This window comes from Myotis yumanensis, unplaced genomic scaffold (assembly GCF_028538775.1).
Source record: "Myotis yumanensis isolate MYYU_CA2020_CCGP unplaced genomic scaffold, mMyoYum1.0.hap1 SCAF_8, whole genome shotgun sequence".
NCBI classification, from domain to species: Eukaryota; Metazoa; Chordata; class Mammalia; order Chiroptera; family Vespertilionidae; genus Myotis; species Myotis yumanensis.
Genome location: NW_027223759.1, coordinates 12,172,233 through 12,194,573, shown reverse-complemented (window position 1 = coordinate 12,194,573; position 22,341 = coordinate 12,172,233). Strand labels below are relative to the sequence as shown.

General features: G+C 39.4%; 1 protein-coding gene across 1 annotated transcript in view; it reads right to left on the bottom strand.

The window, feature by feature from the left end:
• The window catches only part of PARD3B (par-3 family cell polarity regulator beta), a 907,609-nt gene that overhangs the window by 562,635 nt on the left and 322,633 nt on the right, over nucleotides 1-22,341 (bottom strand). The window contains exon 3 of the mRNA XM_070421939.1: nucleotides 18,133-18,304. Coding sequence (XP_070278040.1) covers nucleotides 18,133-18,304 — 172 coding nt within the window. The remainder of the gene's footprint in view (nucleotides 1-18,132; nucleotides 18,305-22,341) is intronic.

The following is a 22,341-nucleotide window of genomic DNA, read 5'->3' as shown; positions in this document are numbered from 1 at the left end:
TGTACTTTTGCTGACTTCTATACCTGCAGCTGCTGAAGGTTCCTCTCCATCAGCACTGGTACCTGACAGGGCTTCATGAAATTAAGGGATCCAGAAACATTCGATTTGCCAGCAGAGGCCACCATCGAAGTCTGCAAAAGATGCAACAATTCTGCCTCATCCTTGAGGTCTGCAGCACATGGCTCCTCTTATGCCCCTTTTCAATACAATCCAGCTGCTTCCCCTCCTCACATCCTTTATCACACATGCACCTTCCCAGACTTCTTGAGGTCCTCTCCAAATGAAGCCAGCTTGGTACACAGGGCTCCATCACCTTTTCCACTTCCTTCAAGTGGCTTTGACATTTAACTACATTGGCAGGAGAAAGACCCTCTGTTGCTGATATCATGTAGGGTGGTTGATATACTCAGTTCAATTTCAACAAGACCCTCTGTCCATTTAGTCAAACTCCAGCCATGTTCACGTCTGTGGTACATGGCAACAATGCAAACATTTCATAAGTTCCTCCTCTTTGTTTTTCTGCAAAATCTTAGCAATTGTGCATGTTCCCTGAGCTCAATGACTTCACACTTTCTGTTTCAGTTAATCGAGTGTGGGACCTTTCCTTCTAAACAAGAAATAATCTCTTTTGACACCAATGGTGTCCACTCAACCACTTAAGCATTCAGTCTTGGTATCCAAGTTTCTATAGATTACCATTCTTCAGAAAGATGAACATTAGGAGTTAACCAATTTTACTATATGGGCTTTAATACATAATTGTCCAAGAAAGGAAAATTGACAAAGATTGTAAGAGGGGGAAATAAAGGAGGATGGATGGGGGTGTGTGGAACAGGGAAAATGAAAGAAAGGCTTGAAATACAGAGATAAAAGAGAAAGGGAGAGGAGAGGGAGGGAAACTAAGTCGGAGAGTTCTTACTCTTATGGTGTACAATATTACTGCTTACGTGGTAGCAAAGATGTTGTTGGTATTGGAACTGTGTAGGAACTTGGCGAATTAAGACACCATGGTTGATCGATGTTTCTCTCTCATCGATGTTTCTAACTCTCTATCTCTTTCCCTTCCTCTCTGTAAAAAATCAATAAAATATATTTTTTAAAAAAAGGACACCATGGAGTCCTCTGGGGCGAGGGTGGGGTGAAGAGGGGAGTAATTGTCCCCCAATGATTATTCCATGCCTCCTGCACATTGCTTCTGCCAATCTTTCCACATCTCTCAGTTTATGCATCTGCAGCACAAAACCCATATCTAAGTGTGTAAGTGGGTGGGAAGAGGGGTTACAATTTCACACTTGCAATACTGAAATGACCCTTATCTTTCTAACTACATCTGTGTCCTCAGAGGAGAAATCCCCTCCTCCAAATTCCAAACCTTCTCTATGCCTGGCTACCGAACTAAACGCTTCCCAGAAAAGTAGATAACTCATACATCCAAATAACATCACTTCTTGCCTTATCTGTTACACACACTTATCTTTAATATTAATGTTATTCATATTAAATACAGAAAGGGGACTTCTACTTCTCCTAGGGGTCCTGTCTATGAATGATCCGAATTTGAAACTCCTTGAAATCATTTTGCCAAATCTTCCCTTGAGTATTACCCAATTTTAATTCCACTCAAACTCTCAACATAAAACTCCATCAATGTCAGTGATAAAGTAGCAGTGCTTATACATGGAAACATATGTGAAAAGTGTTTTAATTATTCTCACTTGACTAATGAGAAGATTAAAAAATCTTGACTAGTATTAATACAGTTTAACAAAGATCTATTCATATTTGTCAAATCATGCAAGTAAAAATCTCTTTAAAATAATTGTTTTTATTTATGCTTTTGCTAATTTGGCCATTAAGTTATAAATACAATGAGTACTCTCTCAGATATAAAACGTTTTTTAACAGTTTTGATTTAGATAGCTCTATAGGAAATGAAACACCTGAATGTTTCTGCACACATGCCTCTGTTGGCAACTTTTCCTTTTCCCCGTATCTGTACAACATGCATGCACACATGCACTTTCTGGATGCATTCTCTACCAAAGCCTTAGTCTGAAACTTCATAATTTTCAATCCACAATACACATGCAGTTAGAACCACAGTACAGCAACAGAAAACATATTTGCTCAAGATTTAATGACACCAATATTTTTTCAGAATATAGCTACAAAATAAGGAAATTCTTATATAATGCCTAAAAGTCATCATATTCAGTGCCCAGTATCAACCATTTCAGCTTCAAGTCACTGTGCTATGAAAATTCAAGTAGCACCTCTTGGAAAATAATTAAGCTGTGTTTACCTATACTAAGTCAGGTGGAAAATGGAGGCAAATATCCAGGTTCTCCAAGCAAAACAAGACAAAAAGAGTCCCAATTATTTAGGCGAAACAGTTTTAGTTATTCTAGACTTAGATAATTATGTCTAATACCATTTTAGACATATGCACTTTGAAATTCTCCCAAGTAAAATCAAACAAACAAAAAGACAAGCCCTATAGAGTATATTACAATTTCTTAAGACATAACTTTTCATTAGAGTCGATGACTAATTCCTTTGAGGTGTATACTGATTTAACCCTTAAGTGAATACACACAGTCAATTTAATACTGAATTGTTAGGCAGCATCTTCAGTCTATGACTCAGTTCGTTACCCATTTCTAAAGGTTGAATTAGAAAACATTCTTTTGTTTTGTTTTGTTGTTGTTGTTTTTGCCATTCACCTAATTAAAATCTTCAAGCTTGACCTTATAGACAGTGAGAGACGCGGTGAGTTGGTTTGGCTATGAAATACAATCTATTGCTCTCATGATACAGAGACACAGTTTGAGTGGCAGCTGGAGCATGTTGCTGAGCCTGCCCTGGGAGGATGGGGGGACTCTGCAGCTGTGCCCATGGCCACACTCACTCCTCAGCCTCCCAGCCTGGTTGACGAGTTGGAGAAAAGAGAGTGAGCAGCTCCTCCAAGCAGCTGACAGGTATGTCACAGTAATTCCCTATCAACAGTAAGTTCTAAGTTTTGCAGATGATTTATCTTTAAAAAATATAATTAGTGCGGTTTTAAGGTTCTCTAATATTCCGCACATTCATTGCCTACAGCCACTCATTTAAAATGTTACTTTAAATACTATTTATACCACCCATTGTAATAATGCAAACGATGAAGAAAGAAATAAAACAAAAAATAAAACTCTTTCTCCTTTGCATCATCAAGCCCAAATGCCCAAAGTTACTCTTTTTATAACATTTCTATTTTTGACTCTTTTAGTGGCTAATCTATATATATAAAAGCCTAAGTGACCATTCAACCATTCGCCTGGTAGCTTTGATGCACAATGACCACCAGGGAGCAGACACTCTGACCAGTAGAGGAGGTAGCCTGATTCCTTGCCGAATCAGCCATGGGTTAGGTTGCTGCTGGGGCACTGTAGGCCCAAAATCTGCTTTACCCACACCCCGGATACGGAGAGGTGGGAGGAGGGAGCTGGTTGGCGTCAAGGTCCTGGGGGCTGGGCCTGCAGGAGGGTGTCTCACAATCTGGGATCCCTCAGGGGATGTTGGAGAGCTGGTTTTGGCCCAATCACTGCAGGCCAGGCTGAGGGACACACCCTCCCCCCCCCCCCCCCCCCCCCAGTGCACGAATCCGTGCACCAGGCCTCTAGTTGCTAAAATTATATAATCATTTCTTGAATTTTCCAAATTTAAGTAGCATCAGTTGATTCCTTGCTAGGAAGGATAAGGAACTTTCCTAACAATTCCTGCCTTCTCTCCTCTCTCTAATCATTCTATACTACTTTTACTCCCCTACTTCATTTAAGTTTTGGTTTAAATGCCACTATGTCATTCTCACTACCAGACAACCCCTTTCTCCTTATTCAATAACTTTAGTGTTCTTCCAAAATGCTTAGCACTTCCCAACACACTATATAAATAACTCATTATCAAATATATTGTTTGTCTCCTATCAAACTATAGGAGAACAGAACTGTTTTTTGTATTTTTTGTTATTGTTTACTGTTATATTCCCAGAACCTAAAAATGCCTGGCATATAGTTGTGTTCAATACATATTTGTTGAATGAATTTTAATTAATTGTCATTTTAATGATTTAAAATCAAATTACTATAACTTCCTAAGTCTTGGTATCTGGTAGGGTAGCTCCTCCAGCTTTTCCGTCTTCTCCAAGGTTGTCCTGTCAATTCTATCCCAACAACATCTCCGAGCTGTTGCTCCCTTAAATGTCTGGTGAGTGGTGGTTAACTGTTCGTACTTCTGGATGAAAATCTCAGTTGCTTAAAAATAATAAGTAGCTTCAGTTTTTGTTGCTAATACATTGTTCTTTCCTGAACAAGCCTCTCTTCTGAGTTAGGCAGGTGACGTGATAAAGCATGTTCAGGGACAGGTCTCACTTGAACAAACATTCCCCTCTCTTAGAGGCAGGCAGGCTGCTTCCCTGTCATCCCTCAATGCCAAAGGAGAAAGGCTTTACTCTAGAGTAGCCTGAAGTCCGAGTTCACCTGTTAATCTGATCCTATCCACTTTCCATTTCCAGTGGTTTTATTAATTCACCCCCCCCCCACCACACACACACACACACACACACACACACACACACACACTTTATTTGTACTTAAAACTGCCATTTCTATGAAAGTTTGGGAAGAAGAAGACACACAATAAATATATTCAATGTACGTTTTGTGAACTGAAAGCTGATATGCTTTACTAAGTTATAAAGGTGATGGAATTATCGTCAGCTTAACAGTAATATTATAGAAAGGCAGGTGCTACATTGCAGTGTATTGTATAATAAATATCGCCTACGGTATGTCTCAAAAAAAAAAGGTGAGAACAATTGCACTGAATTGTGAACACGTTGAGAAACAAAGTGTATTTTAATGATTTCTATATTTCAATAAGTAAGTTCTATGCCAAAAGTATAACCAACTTTAAAACATGATTGATCTCTACCAGCACTTTATAAAAAAGAAGTCACCTCAGAGAAACAGGCTAGGTGTTTGTGATGGTTGATCTCCGTGTTGCTATCTAGGGCCATCCCCAGCCTCCTAAGCCCTGCTCTGGTCCCCAGGGGCTGACTTCCAGTCAGGACTCAGTGCATCACACAGGCCTGGTTCCTCCTGGCTAAAGTAGGCTTTGGCCATTAGGAAGAAGTGGCAGGATATCAGCAGGTAGGGGTATTAGGGTGTTCTCCTCCCCTCCTCCCCACTGTGCTCCCTCTCAGCCAGCCTGGCCTTTGAAAGTGGCAGCACTGGGCAATACTAGGTCACAGGTTCTGATCCCCCGAGGACCTCTCCCACACCTGCAGCTCTCATCAGACTGGTAGGAATTGTCTTCCCTGGCCCTTCTCAGGCCTGGGCTGGTAAGAGCTCTTCATTCGTTTTGGAACGTGAGTGCCAAAATCCCATTTTTAAATTCTCCACAATTACACCTTTGAGCACGCCTGTTTCCTGTCGGCACCCTGATGATACAGAATTCTAGGTCACTTGGGTGAGTGGAACAACATTAAAAATAAATTGTCATTCCCTTGTGTAAAGTATTGTCAAACACGAACAGGAGGCACTTATCAATTCTAAAAGAAAATCCTTGTGAACAATATGCTGAATCAGTGTGAGGACATGAAAGTAAATACTTGAGTTAAGTAAAGATAAAAAGAATCAAAGCAATTACACTTCTACAAATGTTTAGAAATGAGCAGAGAGGTATTATTTGAAAAATTTTTGCAGCAATTATGCTATTTTGATTAATGTCCCTGGGAATTGTTTTGTCTTCAATAAACCATTTTACCATTTATCTTGAAAGCCTAAGTAGAGAAAAAAACATTGTTTGGGGGCTTAAGAGAAGGCATAAGATGACCAGAATCCCCATGATGAAAAATTATGAAAAGAATCTCCACAATGAAAAAGAGAGAATATCTATCATGGGTTGAGAGTTGAAAATGAAAAGGGGAGGACAAAAGACCACATCAAAATATAAATAAAAAAAACACAAGGGTAGTATGAGTTTTGTGTCCTTTTAGGTGTCCTATCTTCCAATGATCAATAATAAGTATAATGGTGAAAATAATAGTAACTAGTAGTTATTTACCATGTATTTATTATATGACAGGCACTGCTTTAAGTGTTTCATATCTACATGAACCTCTTTTGATGCTCACAACTCCATTAGTCCATTACTAATATTATCCATTTTACAGATGAGAAAACTGAGACATAGTGAGATTAAATAACTTGCCTAAGATCACCCACTCAGCTTATAAAGGGCAAAGCCATATTTGACCTATGCAGTCTTACTCCACGGCTTATGATCATCACTTTTATACTATACTGCTATAAAATAAATGGTATACATAATCAATACCCTTCTCCACCCCTTGTTTCTTTTGGAAATAATGTATTACCTACTTGCTCAACTCAAGTATTAGAGAAGAAATAAACTCAGATATATTCAGGTTACATTTTAAGTACCAAGAAAAGAGCCAATTTTGAAGAAGATATGAATTCTAGACAAGAATTCTGCCTAACCTCTCCTAACTTTTCATCTTGTAAAGACAGAACATAATCATGTCAATTATATTACCAAACATTGTCATATGATAAACATTATTTTAAAAAGTAGGAAAATAAGCCCTAAGTAGTTTGGCTCAGTGGATAGAGTGTCAGGCTGTGGACTGAAGGGTCCCAGGTTCGATTCTGGTCAAAGGCTTATACCTCTGTTGCAGGCTTGATCTCTGGCACTGGTGGGAGCATGTGTAGGTGGCAACCAATTGATATGTGTCTCTCACATCAACATTTCTCTCTGTGTCTCTCCCCCTCCCTTCTACTCTCTCTAAAAAAATCAATGGAAAAATATCCTCAAGTGAGGATTAACAAAAATAAATAAACAAACAAACAAATGAATGAATGTAGGGAAATAAGGTAATTTAGGAAGTTCTTTTTCAAAAAATTAATTTTTGAGTTTGTTTTTGAAGAAGGTGGTGACTGATCTGAAAATGAGAAAAAACACAAAACTCATTCTCTAGACCTCACTAAGGAAATCTTCCAAGAGGATCAAGATGCTCCTTGTCATTACAGTCCACAATGTATAGGAATTCACTTGCAGGATAAGCATGTTTAGACTTGTTGGACACTCAACTGACAAGTGGTGTTTTGATTCAGAAAAATAGAGGGACTGAATACAGAACTTTCTTGAACTTTATGTATCATGTTAATAAAGTAAGCAGAGGTACAGCCTATAGATTTAGAAAGGAAAAGATCACCTTGGAGGTCTAATCAGTAATGCATGTGGTACTCAATGGAAAAGAAGCAAGGAGTAGGTTGTTGACATCTGCTTCCTGCTTACAGCACAGCTAATTCTTTTGAACAGTGTGATTGCTGAGTTTACCAGGATAGAAGTTTGGTTTCCAACCTCATTACCAATAATTAAAGAAGTACATTTGACTGGAGACTAGTTGAGGAAAATAATGAAAAGATGAATGGACCGATAAATAAATATTCACCTCTCAATCCATTAGGTCCTTGGAGACCCATCTTGGACAACAAAGGACAACACTGGTGGTAGTGGACTTTGACTTTACTTACTTCTTGCCACCTAGTAGGACACAAAGCGCACACTGCCCCAAATAGAGAGTCAGTGAAAACCGGAATCACAGATAGTCTACAGACTTGAAGTGATTATTTCCATGAACCTCCTCATCAACCAAAGACCCAAATAAAAGACCAACAAGCTATGGAGATACTCTGCGCATGACTAATAGAGCACACAGACATCTTTTACGTGCATCTCAACTTACTTACGAGGCAACATCTTTTTCAACTATAAGGCTTTGCAGTTGTTTGTTCTGTATTATTATAACAACAGTTGTAAATTATAAAAACGGAAATCTAACCAAGTTAAGGCACTCACTCAGCAATTAATTTTAAGTCAACCAGCTTGCAGGCTGCTTGGAAATGAGTTCATGACTTTTTATTTTCCTCTGGTAGCCTAGCATAATACTTTTCATCTTTCAGGCCAGCAATAAATACTAATTGATTAACTGAAGTCAGTGACACACATGCCACCAACTTCTGTAGCACTGACATCAGCTATACGGATGTCCACAGCTACAGCTGAAGCCCAGTCATCTACAAAGAGCAGATGTTAGTGGTGCAGATGCTGAACTGTGCCAAAGGGGCAGTTAACTGTAACACCAAACTAAAGCCCTGGGGTCAAAGGGCATTATTCCTGAACTGTGACTAAAATGAGAAGTTTGCCTCGTGATTTCAGACCTCTGGGGTAGCGAGTCTATTTGTTTTAAAAACACAAGAAGAGTTTAATTGATCATCGCAATTATGTAGAACCAGATGACACAAAGCCATTCAGCTCGCTGTTGTCCGTGCCGTTATTCAGACAAACAGTGCAAAGGAGATGGAAACACCATTCTTACTAACAATTTCAAGAAATATAGACACTGAAGTAATGGCTTCTTTTAGTCAATATTATCTTAAAATACCAAATACAAGTGTAATGATTTTAAATACGTTGTGGTGAGGCAAAAAGCCTACTCACTTATTTTCCTTGATCATGCCCTTTTCTACATACATGTATTAAGTAATCAGAGTCAACGTGCCCACATAAACAAAAAGAAAATAAGCAAGATATACCACATAATTTCCTTTACTTTAATTTTACACACAGACAAAAAAAAAAAAAAAAAAAAAAAACCACCATAAAGCCCCAAATTTCTTCCATATGTAAAGGAGTTTGAGTTTAACAGAGTCTCATTTTCATACAGAATGATAATCAGATTTTTTTTTTTGCATTTTACCTGTTGTTTTTTTCTGATAGCATCAAGATTTTCCCCATTAAGTCCAGAAATAAACAGAGTGAGAACTGTTTTCTGGTACCACATGATGGATGCATTGTTTCAGTGATAAATTGACAGGGTGTGGCGGCTATATCTGGGAGGTGGTCTTCTTTTATCTGGTAAACATTAAAAAAGGGCAAACACAAGAGAGATAGCTTCTCTTAAGGCAACTGCTAGCAAAGGCTGTCACCTTCCTTATCACCTTGGAACGTGAGAATGAGCAGATCAAGCTGCCTTGGTATTTCTTACTTCCATTGGGCCGAATCCAGATCTTAGTAAAATTTCCAATTGGATATAGAGCAACGAAATAACCAAATGTGTGCATATTGGGGCATAATTCATCATGCGGCTTTATCAGATAAAGCAAATGAGAAAATCCCGAGCCAGTCATAAAAGCGTGTCCAACTCTGAGTGACTTGTCCTTAAGATGGATCTTCTGTAAATAATTAAATTAGTGGATGTCCCCCCCCCCCCCTTCCCATCTGGGCAGAAAGAAAAAAAAGTCATGCATGTTCACACACACACACACACACACACACACACACAGAAATAAATCCCAAAGGCTAAACCTTCTGTTTAAGTTGTTAGTGCAAAAAAAGGCTTTGCCATATATGGAATTATTAGCCAGATTCTTGAACTTCAAACTGCAAAAGAAAATCAGCACCGTTATTATAAATAATTTGCTTAGGTGTGATCAGAAATTTATGAGAAATGTAATGTATTTCGTGGCCACAAAGATTTATGTGAATAAAAATCCGAGTCATATTGTTAAAAAGGTTTTAATACAGATAAGTAATTTGAAAGCATTTTGAAATAGACATGTGAAACCCTTTCCAGCTCTCAACAGCAGCACTTCTACTTAGAGAATGAGGAGCACTGACACTGAGTGAACACAGGGCCATGCTGCTGGGTCCTGTTTGGCTGTCAGACCACCTGGACTGAAGACCAGAAAAGCTGGGGGCTGGTTACAAGAAAGGAAGATAGATGGGTAGATCGGGCTGTAATGGTGTCGGGAAGGGAGGAAGAAGTGATGCTGGGGTGTACGTGTGTGTGTGTTTGGTGGGGGGGTTGTCTTTCTTCTCTTTTATTAAAAGGACAAACTGCAAGTCATTTTATCTGTGGTCCAGGTAACTACAGCAGCTGGCTGTGACTGCATGGCTAAAAACATTCTCCCCACTCAGGGACTCGGCCTCTGCCAGCACGGCCTCCCTGGACTTACTATTAAAAGCAATCTGTCCAGAGGCTCGAAAACCCAGGGGTCTAGTATCAAGTGAGCAGTAGGAAGGTGACCTTTCCTGCTGCTTGTTTATGACGGATCTGCGGACTCCGGCTCAGTGTGGGTCCGGCATCGGCAAGAGGCCGAAGGGGAGATGGGGAACTCGCTGTGTTTTGTGTGTGGGTTTTTTTTTTTCTTGAGGTCATATAATCAACTTAGAAAATACAGCTGGAAAAGAACAAGAATGAAAGCTTGGTTTTTTATATCCTATCTTACATTTTGGGGGTAAATGGCTAAAGGCAAATTCCCTTTAATACTTTTTTATTAGAGTGCAACCAACTTAGTAACAATTTAGTTACTACATTGAGCCGTTAGATACAAGTACGCAAAATGAAGGAAAAGAGACAAAAGGAGAACTGAATGAGGCAGCAGAAAATAAACTGAATTAAGACTAAAATACAAAGAAACCTGATAGGAAAAAGACAAAGGAAAATGTAGTTCTATTAAGAAGATGACCGTTTGTTATTTTTCTTGCTTAACTTTCTATAACATAATAAATAATATCTCATTTAAATGACACTCATAAGAATATATGATATTTTCAAGCAAAAGTCATCTTATTTTTACACAATGTTGCGAAGTAACTGCCCGTCTAGGAAGTCTGCATGCATCCACCATGATCTCAAATTACTCAGAGGAGGCAATGCCAGGTATATTGAAAATCTTATTTGAATGCTCATTCACATTTGCATGTAGCTCACACAAACAAAAACTACTCCTATGTGGTAACTCCCTTTGCTACTTGTTAGGAGTTGCTTGTCTTTAGGTATTGATTCTATTCTTTCATTTAACCAAGAATCTTAGGCCCTTTTCCAGAGTATTAAAATAAATAAAAAAATTCAATGCATAACTTGATCCATCCCCCCCCCCCTTCCCCAGGCAACATTTCACCTATTCTGAAAACAAACTAAAATAAAATCTGATACCACCGTCACAAAACAAGAACGATGCCAGAAGTGGGTGAGTGGTGCTCTGGCCTCCTCAGTCCTGCTTTAGTTACTGCCACACCAGAAAACACGCACACACTTTGTTGACTGGATGGCTATGACTGATTGATGATAGCCTGGTAAGGTTACCATAGCTAATTACAACATCATTCATCTAAGCCTGCATGGAAAAAAAATGCCAGGCTCCCGGGGAAGAAAAAGGAAAGAAAGAAATGCTATGCCATAGCTAGCTGTTAACTTTTGAATAATCAGCCACAACAGGAAACAAATAGGATGAAATTCAATGACCAAATTATGACTTATGGATCCATCCAAGCAAATGACCTCAGTCCTGGTAATTTCAACTCCGAGTTGCACAGCCCACAGCCGAGCGCTCCCAGCAACAAGGAACCCTCACATGCTTGTGCGCTTTGTAGTAGGAATTCAAAGGCTCCGGCAGCAGCCCAGCCCAGCCCAGCCCCGAGCGTCAGTTCTGCTATGTGTGTGGTGTGAGCGTGTTTGTCTAGGATCAGATGCCAATACTTAAACTCCCATTATGGGCACAGCAGCTACTTACATGCTGCAGCCTAATTAAAGGAATAAACTTCCCCCTTCTTTATTTTTTCCTGAAGATCAGTGCCATGAAGGGATTTGGTTTCGTTAAAAAACTCAGACAAATGTTCCCATATGCTTCCCTTATGCAGTAAATTGTCAAATTCGGAAGAAAACAGTCACGAGTCCCAACACTCATCTATGGCTATACAACGTTTTCTGAGAACTACTGAAAACAGAGAGCAAAGAACTCAGTGTTTTGAAAATAATGATAACAAACACACAGGCATAATTTCCATGTCAGTTCTGAAGCAGCACAAACACACATGGAAACAATAAAGCATCTGAGGCACCTTCCAGCTTTCAAGTCTCAGAAACAAGAACCACTTTCAAATATAAAGTAGCTCATCTTCAAAGTTTAACACACAAGAGGGGAGCAAAGCTAATGCCATTGCAACTCCCGACTTTAATCAGATGGCTTCATATCTGGGTAATAGAGATCACAAGAGTGGCAACAACCACGTTGAAAGGACTCTGTATCCTGACACACTGTTTGAATTAAATTGCTAAAATAATTATAACTAAAGAAATATTTTCTCATGGAAGCCTGAACCCAACATGGCAAAGTTCAGTCAAGAAGTCCTTAGAAAAATGATCAACTTGTCTAAACTAAAACTACTAATTAACTGGGGCCGGGGGAGGACAACTGAGTCAGATTCAACTTTAGCTGGGCATTACTGAAATTCTCAGGGGACAGTGATAGCCCATAAGAGCAAGAAAGGCTCATGTTATAGATGAGAAAACTGTGGTCCTCTGACATGTGGCAGTGACACATCAGGAAGTGACTTGGATGGTCTCAGATAAGAATACCCAGCCCTAGCTGGTTTGGCTCAGTGGACAGAGAGTTGGACTGCAGACTGGAAGGTCCCGGGTTCGATTCCGGTCAAGGGCACATGTTTGGGTTGCGGGCTTGATCCCCAGTGGGGGTTTAGCAGGAGGCAGCTGATCAATGATTCTCTCTCATCATTGATGTTTCCATCTCTCTCTCCTTCTCCCTTCCTTTCTGAAATCAATAAAAATATCTTTTAAAAAAAGAATATCTATTCCTATGAAATGTCAGATGTGTCCACTTTGGGGGGCTGGTGTTGGAAAAGGGTGGTCCTGATGGATATAGGTTAAATGACTTGTGTGGGAACACAGCTAGGTGAAAATCTGTAGAGTTGGGAACCAGCTCCCTACCATTGGTTCACAAGGGACAAGGATTGGGCCAACCTTGGGCTCGAAGGTCTTCTGGAGAACAGTACAAGGTCATAAAGGCAGCATAGGAACTACTGGGGGAAAGGCTCAAGAGCAGATTCTTCCGAACTGCAAAATAATTGCCCTCGCTATTCTACCTTATTTACAGAAGGTCCTACATGAAGGCAGTCGAAATGTCAAAAAGAGTACAACAATATCCACAGGACAGGAAAAGTCACCTAGGAATCCTATTAGCATAATGTTTTTGGCACAAGTTCCCCCAAAACGCACATACACATACATGCACACACGTGTGTGCACAAACTCATGGGATGAGGAGACAGGAGCAGATTCATTTCTGAAACCTAAAGAAGGTTTTAACAAAATGTTCTCCATCTTAATTTTCTAGTCTTTATTCCCTTATTAGCTGGTGATCTGAAGCTATTCATAATATGTATTTCTTACTTTACACTCTATCTCAATTCCAAAAGATATGAGGTGCTACTTTTTCACATACAGTATTAAAAGTCATGGATAATTGAAATCTACAATTAATCCAAAAAATGTCATGTAGTTGAAAGAGTATTGTACTAGAAGCCAAGAGGTGAAGGTTCCAACTCTAGTTCTTTAACCAAATAGTTATATGATATTAAAGCACACACTCTCTCTAAGCTTTTGTCTTTCTTTTCTTTTTTTCTCATTGTAAGGTAATGACAATTGTCTAGACCAGTGGTTCTCAACCTGTGGGTCGCTACCCCTTTGGGAGTCAAATGACCCTTTCACAGGGGTCACCTAAGACCATCGGAAAACACATATATAATTACATATTGTTTTTGTGATTAATCACTATGCTTTAATTATGTTCAATTTGTAACAATGAAAATACATCCTGCATATCAGATATTTACATTACGATTCATAATAGTAGCAAAATTACAGTTATGAAGTAGCAATGAAAATAATGTTATGGCTGGGGGTCACCACAACATGAGGAACTGTCCTAAAGGGTCGAGGCATTAGGAAGGTTGATAACCACTGATCTAGACAATTGCTGATTATGAAAATCTATGGAACTGGCTATTTCTAGACCAGCATTTCATAAACGTTGTTCTAAGGGGTGCTAACAATTCTTTTGTTGTTGGTGGGTTTCTTTGCTGTAGGAATTGTAGAAAACAATGGGTTTTCTGCTGCCTGCTCAACACTTTCTTCCCTGCACGCACAACCAATCCTATTTGGACAATAAGTAAACATAAATGAATTAGAATAGCTTCTAGAATTAAGTGCTCAATAAATGTTATTTGTTAATTAACTAGAATCAAATATATGTTGAAATCCTGAAACATGTCAAAAAGTAACATTGGTTCCACAAAGAAGACTTGGACAATTCCTGAACTAGGTAATTTTAAAGTGCAGATGGCCTCTGTGAATCTGATTCTTTGCTGTTTCACCTGGTGTTTGTTCCACCATGTCTCTTCTTTTAAATAGGCTATTTAGCAATCTCTAGGCTATACAGTAAAAAGCATCAAATAATTTTAGAAACTTAGAATCTTTAAGTGTTCCAATGATTTGCTAGTTAGGGCTGAGTCAGGACTTACTCATTTAGCATTACATTAGAAAATCCATTAGAAAATAAATGGTAGGAAATTATTTAGATGAATGAAGTTGGAATTGTGTGGTTGCCCACTTGATTTAAAACTCTTCTTACAAATTAAAAATATATACCCCATTAGCTTATAGGGCATAAGACTATAAACCTTTTTAGGCGAGTGGAACATTTCTTCAATGCATTTTGTACCACTTTATTGTTGAATAAGGAATTAAGACATTTATTTATTGTACCTCTACTATACTGTCTTGAAGATTTGGACAAGGCATCAAAACCAAGGTTAATATTTGAGCTTGAGCTTAAAGGGTACATATGTTCACCAACTAGACAAGAGGCAAAAGGGGTGAGCAGCTAAAGCTAACAGTACCTATAAGGCATGGAGGTTTGAAAACAAGTGACAATTGGGGCCCTGGTAAGTGTTTCATAGTGGCTGCATGTGAAGGTGACTGTAGGGTGTGGCCAGGAATGAAAGTGAGCAGAGGAAGTAGCCAGGTCATGAAGAGCCTGTGAGTATGAACTTTCTGCATATTCTGTGCATAAATATTTCATCTTGGAAGATACAAAAAGAACAGCAGGGGCCATAGTAGGGAGGGTAGTTGGTTTTTAACAGAATATTGTTGATGATTACCTTGTGTTGGAAAAAGAGATATAAAAATTATACTGAACTTTGAGTATATTTTAACCCCAATATCAGTCAAAATTTTTGGTGATTAATATGACCCAATCATAAAAATGCCTTGATTCTTAACATGTTAAAATTGTGTCTCCTTAAGTGAGACAAGCAGGAGAGCTGGGGAGGATTAAATTCCCTGGCTTCCCGAAGGGTCTCAAGAAAGAAAAGAACTGAGAATAAGTGCTTGTTTTTGCTGCACCAGCCTGGGAGGGTGTCTGAGCCCCATGACAAGCAGGGCCAGTTCCAATGGCCTCGGGGAGCTGAGCAGGGAGCAGGGCGGGGCTCTGTGTTTGGTATTGTATGTGCACAATGTTATGATGAATCGCTGGGACACAAAGGCTGCTGCTTCTCCAACCTCCCCTCCCACTCTACATGTAAACAGGATCTCTGGGGGGTCTGGCAGCACAGCCCCGGGAGGAGCCATGGCTATGGGCTGCTGCCATGCACATCCCTCCATCCTGAGATGACGCCTGCCCAACTTATGACCACATCCTGCCCTGCGGCAACAAAAAACAAAACAAAACTGGAAAACACCAAAGCTGGCTGTGTTGCTTCCTTCTTCCATTTGTAAAAAGAAACTACATACATAGGCTTTTTCTTTGCTTTTAAAGTTCAAGATATGAAAAGTACTCAATCTGATGGGATGCTGAGGGTGGATAAGGGATGATTTTGTCATTGTTCATCCCTGCCCAAATTCCTCCAGTGAATTCTGAGGAGCCACCTGCATCAGCTTACTAATGAGTTTGGACACGGTTGTCCACGCAGTAGGACTCCACTGGAAGTTGTTAAGCCGGGGCCATATAATCAGGTTTGTGACTTAGGAAGGCGGCGCTGGCAGAGCAGGGCTTGGAGAAAGCAGCACTGTCCAGAAAGGGGTCCGATGGAGGCCTTGCAAGCATCTGATTCATGATAAAGGTCTGGGTTGCTGCAACGGTGTGGACATGATGGCTGGAGAAAGTGGTGATGGTGGGAAGGCAAAGGAGGAGCTGGAGATAATGCCATGATTTCAGACCCAGTCTCTGGGAGGCACACTGATCGATCACCTAACAATGAGCTCATCTCACCCTTGAACCCTCAGCATGAGGGGGAATGGGACTAGAAGCCAACAGGTTAGCATTTGCAGGGTTTTCATATGTAGTCATAAAGTTAATCCCAGAAAAATTAAATCAATTATTTTATCCTTTTTTTTTTTACAATAGCATATAAGAGGCACATAGCCAAATTGTTCCTGACACTGGAGCCAGTGTCAAATCCTGGCCTTGACACCTAATAGTTTTGTGATTTTTGATGAGTTACTGAACTGCCCTGTGCCTGCCTTATCCCTTAAATAAAGGGAATAATGGAACCCAACTAAGTATGATGATGCTTAAGTGAGTTGTTATGAGTAAAGGATTTAGAATGATCCATGCATGGTCTTAAGCTTAGTGCTTGTTGGGTAGTCACCATTAATGAATATTATTTCCTATCTCTGTCTTACCAAAAATCAGTATTGAAAGAGTAGAAAGTCCACTTGCAAAGAAGAGAAACCTCAGCTTACTTACTTCTCTTCCCGCATTCAATGTTATGTTGCTCAGATGGTTCAACAAAAGAAACTATGAAAAATCTGAAGAAAAACAAACGTTTTCTCTGAGGATGCGCACAAGAAAGATAAAAACAAATTCCCAGACACGAGTATTCGGAGGTTTGGCCTTTTGAAGACCAAAGTGCTCGCTTATAAATGGAATATTAAAACAAGCAAAGGCAATTTTCCCCTTTCGTCTTCCCTTATTGCCTAATTTTCCTCCCAATCTCATTTGCATAATGGATAAAAAGGCATCCATTATGCAAATGAACGACAGGGCTGTGAAGTTGTTGAAGCCACAAACCTGGCTTCCCATGAAGAGAAGCCGCGATGAAGCCGCCCAGTGTCCGGGTTCCAGCAGACTGCTTCTCTCGCTTGCATTCCAACAAACAGAGGAACATTATGAAGCCTGTACTAGTACAGATCATAGATCATTAATATCCACCTGGTTCTTCTAAAAGGGGCACTGCAGATGCTTCCCAGAAAATGAGTGCAAAGGACGGATACTCAGAATGGTCGTGTGTAAAGGAAACTTGACAGTATACACTTTGTTTCAAATGTGAAAAACTAGTACTATGTACAGTTCTTACAACTTTAAGCATATGCTTTGCTTTAAAAGGCAAAGTGGAAAAAGCCCCTGTTCTAGCTTGAGAATTAACCTATAACAGGTGCTCAGAGCTGTCTCAAAATGTCTGCATACATTCAATAGGAATAAAAAACTGTTTTAAGTACCAAAATATTGAACTTTCCAGAAACTTCATGCTGTTAAACTGACCTAAATTTCTCTCTAAGAGGTATCACCAAACACTGACATATTATGTCTCTTACAATTGTCAATTCACTGAAACTTGAGAAGAATGTTTATTTTCTCCTTCTATCCACACCTTTAAAACAAATATAACAAAAGAAGAATTCTGAGCGCACTCACTGGGTCAGTTGCTCTTGTTTTAATAAACCAGTAGGGCAGAATTAAGAAACTAACTTCAAAATGTTTGCCCCAAACTCTGAGATATGTAGTTTGGGGAGAAAAAGAAGGTGGCAAAAACAGACGTTACCTTTATTCCTAGAGTGGATTCCTTGATCAAGCTTAGCTTATTCCAAATGACGTTTTCAGGGACTTAAAAAAAATGATTCTCATAGGCTATGGATGAACCTCATCACAGGCATTCCAATCCCTCCCTTATGATACTTCAAGGGCACACAGTTCAGATTCCGATTCACCTGCCATTCAAGAAAAAATGCTATCCACTTCCCTGAGCCTCAACAACTGCAAGGAGCTATGTAAAAAATAATAAAAATAATAATATAGAGAAGAAACCAGTTTGTATTTTTTAAAGAAAGATGACTAACAAGGTAAGTCACAAAGTAAGAGCAACTCATAGTCAGCAAGGGGATATCTATCCACCAGGTGAAAAATATACCACAGAAAATACACATACCTAGTTTCAGAGCAGAAGGGGTTACTTCAATTTCCCCACCAACTGGTTTAAAGGCAGCCAGTTGGGCAGCCACTTCAGTCTCGAAGGCATCTGGGCTCTGGCGACCTGCTGGGTTTCCTCCGGGGCTCTCGATCTTGTGGAGTGGTTCTTGTTCGTCAAACACGGCAATCAGCTACAAACAAACCCAGCAACACCAATTAGTGCTTCATTGGACACACACATCACCTGGAGACTGTATCTAGCTGTGATCTTTGGTTTCAATAAAAATGGCCTCTGAAAACTTACAATGTTAATGTGACGGTACCCACAACTTTTAATTCAGTATTATGTCTAAAAGCACCATGGCCAGGAAATAATGAACAGTGTATATGTCCTGAAATAGAGAACTAACTTTGGTTATCTCTCTAGAAGGAATGAAATGGTTGCCTCCTCCCCACCCCTTTTCTAATAAGCCTGAAAGGACTCCAGTGTCGCTTCTAAGAGTTGTTCCAAAAACATAAAAGTTGAACATGCAGAAATGAAATGGTAGACATGATAAAATCCATAATTACATCTTTCCTTTTAGACACAATCATAATAAACTGACAAAATGTGAATATTTACACAGAATTTGTATTTACCTTGTACACACACAGAGATAACCCATTTTCATACATGCCTTTAGGTTTGTTCTTTTCCCACATGACTGATCTATGTTGACTGGTCTAAGTCCAATGAATTTCAATTTCAATGAGAATAAGCATCAGCACTTTAACCTAATTATTCCCATCTTCATCTCAATTTTATTTCACGGGAGACCTATGCTTCTTGTCATAAATATAAAAATGTCAATTTCCAAGTCATTTTTCATAAAATAAGGGCAAAATATCATAAAATATTCCATTCATTGTGCAAACATTGCTGTGTAAAAAGTGAGGCAACCCGGCTGAGACTGCATTTTTGGCCAGCGGACAGGACAGCACCACCATCAGGGAACCTCCGATGGCCCTTATCACTGATGTGGAAAAGTCCAAACATGAGGGCAGCTCAGGGATGCCCCTGTTCGCCCAGGAAAAGTGCAGTGTGTGTGCAAATTTGAAAACCGCTAGTAAATCTCTATATATTTTTCATTCATTAAATAAAACAAACCTACTTATGATTCAAACATTTATTCAGGAAAAACACTCAAAGCCCTATTCATAGGGGAACCTTGTTGGCGATAGTATTAATGACACAAGCTCAGGGGTAACCAATCAGAACATCATACATTCCAAGTTCAATCTTTCAGAAGAAATGAATACAATTAGGGATATGTAAATTGGCTATTCAAAAATGATTTTCATAATTGACTACTCATTTCCAGTATGGAGACTTGTTTAATTGGAAAATCCAACAATCCTCTCACCACAGGGAACAAATGCTAGTCCCCAGACATTATTTTTAATTCTTAAAATTGAACACACACATTTTCTATTTTTAATCGGCAGCACTGATGAACTGGTTTCAGAGAAGACTTAAATAGATTAATAATGAAAGATTATTCTAGGATAAGAATAATCCCTAGAACTATATTTATCTAATCATCTGGCCAAAGTGATGTTTAACACTGTAAATCCTGAAAATGAAAATAAAAACAATTTTTAAATATGGTGGAAGTATTATTTTCATCATTGTTTCTGTGACAATTGTAATTTCAACTTTATATATTGGTAAATTCTAAAACATGTTAGTAACATTTATTTTAATGTATCGATCAACTAAAAAAAGTGGATTATATGGGTAGTATAAACAGCTTCATGTAAATTAAAAATCATACCTTACTTTTCCCTTTTGTTATATCCTTAACTCAATATAACCTATATATCTTAAATATTGGGGCAATAAGAAAAAATAAAATACTAATCTAAAGTATAATACAAAAGCTTAGCCCAGCTGGTATGCACCACTGTTGAGCATCAACCTATGAACCAGGAGGTCACAGTTTGATTTCTGATTCCATGTCAGGGCACATGCCTGGGTTGCAGGCTTGATCCCCAGCAGGGGGCATTCAGGAGGCAGCCAATCAGTGATTCTCATCATTGATGTTTCTATCTCTCTCTCCCTTGCTCTTCCTCTCTGAAATCAATAAAAAGCTTAAAATTGGTAACTCATAATATAAATCATTATCTATAGTTGCTATATAACATTTTTTTCTTGAAATACTTTACTGATAACCATCTATATATATAAAAGGCTAATATGCTAAGTGTCCCTCCAACAGTCCAACTGGTCACTATGATGTGCATTGACCACCAGGGGGCAGACACTCAATGCAGGAGCTGCCATGACACACACTGGCCATTTACAAAGAAATGACACCACGGACCTGGCACCAACAAAGCAACAATCAGCTTCCCCCAAGTGGGACACAGGCCCTGCCACCACCGCGGAGCGACAGCCCACCAAATCACAGCCAACACTGGCAAGATCCCGTGGCGCAAAATGCGGACCACAACTCAGCCCAGCCCGGAAATGGTCACTGGGCAACGGGTAATGACGTCACATAGCAACACCCGGCTTCCTCTCGCTAGCGACTAGCCTCCTTGCAGTTTCTTCAGCCCAGGAACATGTCTTGCTTTATAGCTAGGTGCAAACATTTTACATTTCAACCAAATGTCTGTGAAAGCGTTTTCCCTTGCCTCAACTCATTTGATCCTCACAGAAGTCCTGGAGTAGGTAGACAGGAGACTTCGTAGAATCCTATTTTCTTTTCATTAGTTGGAAAATGGAGATTTAGAAAGTTTAGAAACTTGACCCGACTGAAAGGAAGTAAGAAATGGTGGACCTTGAAAATGACTTCAGGTTTTCTCACTGCAGAGGATATAGTCAAACACTGCTGCAGTTAAATATTTTACCCTTTGTTCTCTCTGTGTGATCTACAATAATAATCTGCTTTGTGTTGATATTTACTGCTGTGTTGCTGACAATTACCTGAAAGAGAAGTTGGGGTGCTTCACTGGGCTGGAAAAAGTTTAGCTAAATCAGAAAGCAGGTCTAATTAAGCAAGTTTGTTCTATATATATAAAAGGCTAAGTTGACTCTCACATGCCCAATACATATAAAGCTCTCGTTGGCACCAGTTGTACGCGTGTGTTTCAATCTGCCATTGTTGATTGTGAATTTGGTTGACACTTCTATTATGGAGAATGGGTGAATAGTGCTATTAAAATATTTCTTCTAAATAATTTCCTTTCAAAGTGCACAAATCGGTGCACCGGGCCACTAGTACTATTTTATTCACACAAGTGTATAGAGTATGCAGTAACAATGTTATACCAAATAATATATGATATGGGAGAACAAAGTAGTTTTGAGACTGCGTTGTCCAAGTGAACCTTGTTTTTTAAATTTCCAATGCAGTGTCTCAGACCACAGTGTAACCATCTTCCAAAAAGGAAGGTGTACAAGACTAGGCTGCACTGTGGAATATTTGTAGTTATCCAGGGGGACGCTATGGCCTAAACTAAGAATGTGAACACGACTCTATGGAGATACAGGCAATACACAACCCTTCCCAAAGATGATGCTAGTGAGATCTGGAGGCTCCCAAATCTCATGATCGCTTTGACTAATTAGTTGCTTAGTCTGTCTCTGAAACCCAGGACAGACAGGAATAATCTCTGTACAGCCCATTCTGAATGTATGGATGAAGGGCTGAATGAATGACATAGAGTCTCTACCCCTGGAAGGAAGAAGATTGGTTTCTGAATCTGTGATGCCCAAGGTCACTGGCAGCGCAGGTGCTGGCTGAGGAGACTTCAGTCTTCAACTCTACTCTTCAATGCACACAGACGCACACTTGTTTCAACACTGATAATTAATTTCCACCATGTATTGTAGGTGCTTATTAGCTAGATTGCTTGATTCATCAGAACACTTACATTACTAGGTGACAGAGTTCCTAGAACACAGTGTTACAGAGATGCATATGTTAATTAACATAAACCACCACTCTAGCTCCTCAGCAGAAGGCATGCTGACTTCCAAAGTGTCCATTGTATGCCAGTGGCCCCTCTCCCTGCCTTAAACCCATTCGAAATGACCTCTCCAACAGAAATGAGTTCAACATCAAAGAAGAAATTCTATTAAATCTGCGGTGAAGGTTTCATCTAGCCTAACCATCTGCGGCACGCAGAAGATTTTTTCATTTACCCCTTGGAGACTGCAGTAACCTAAACTGAATGCAAAAGG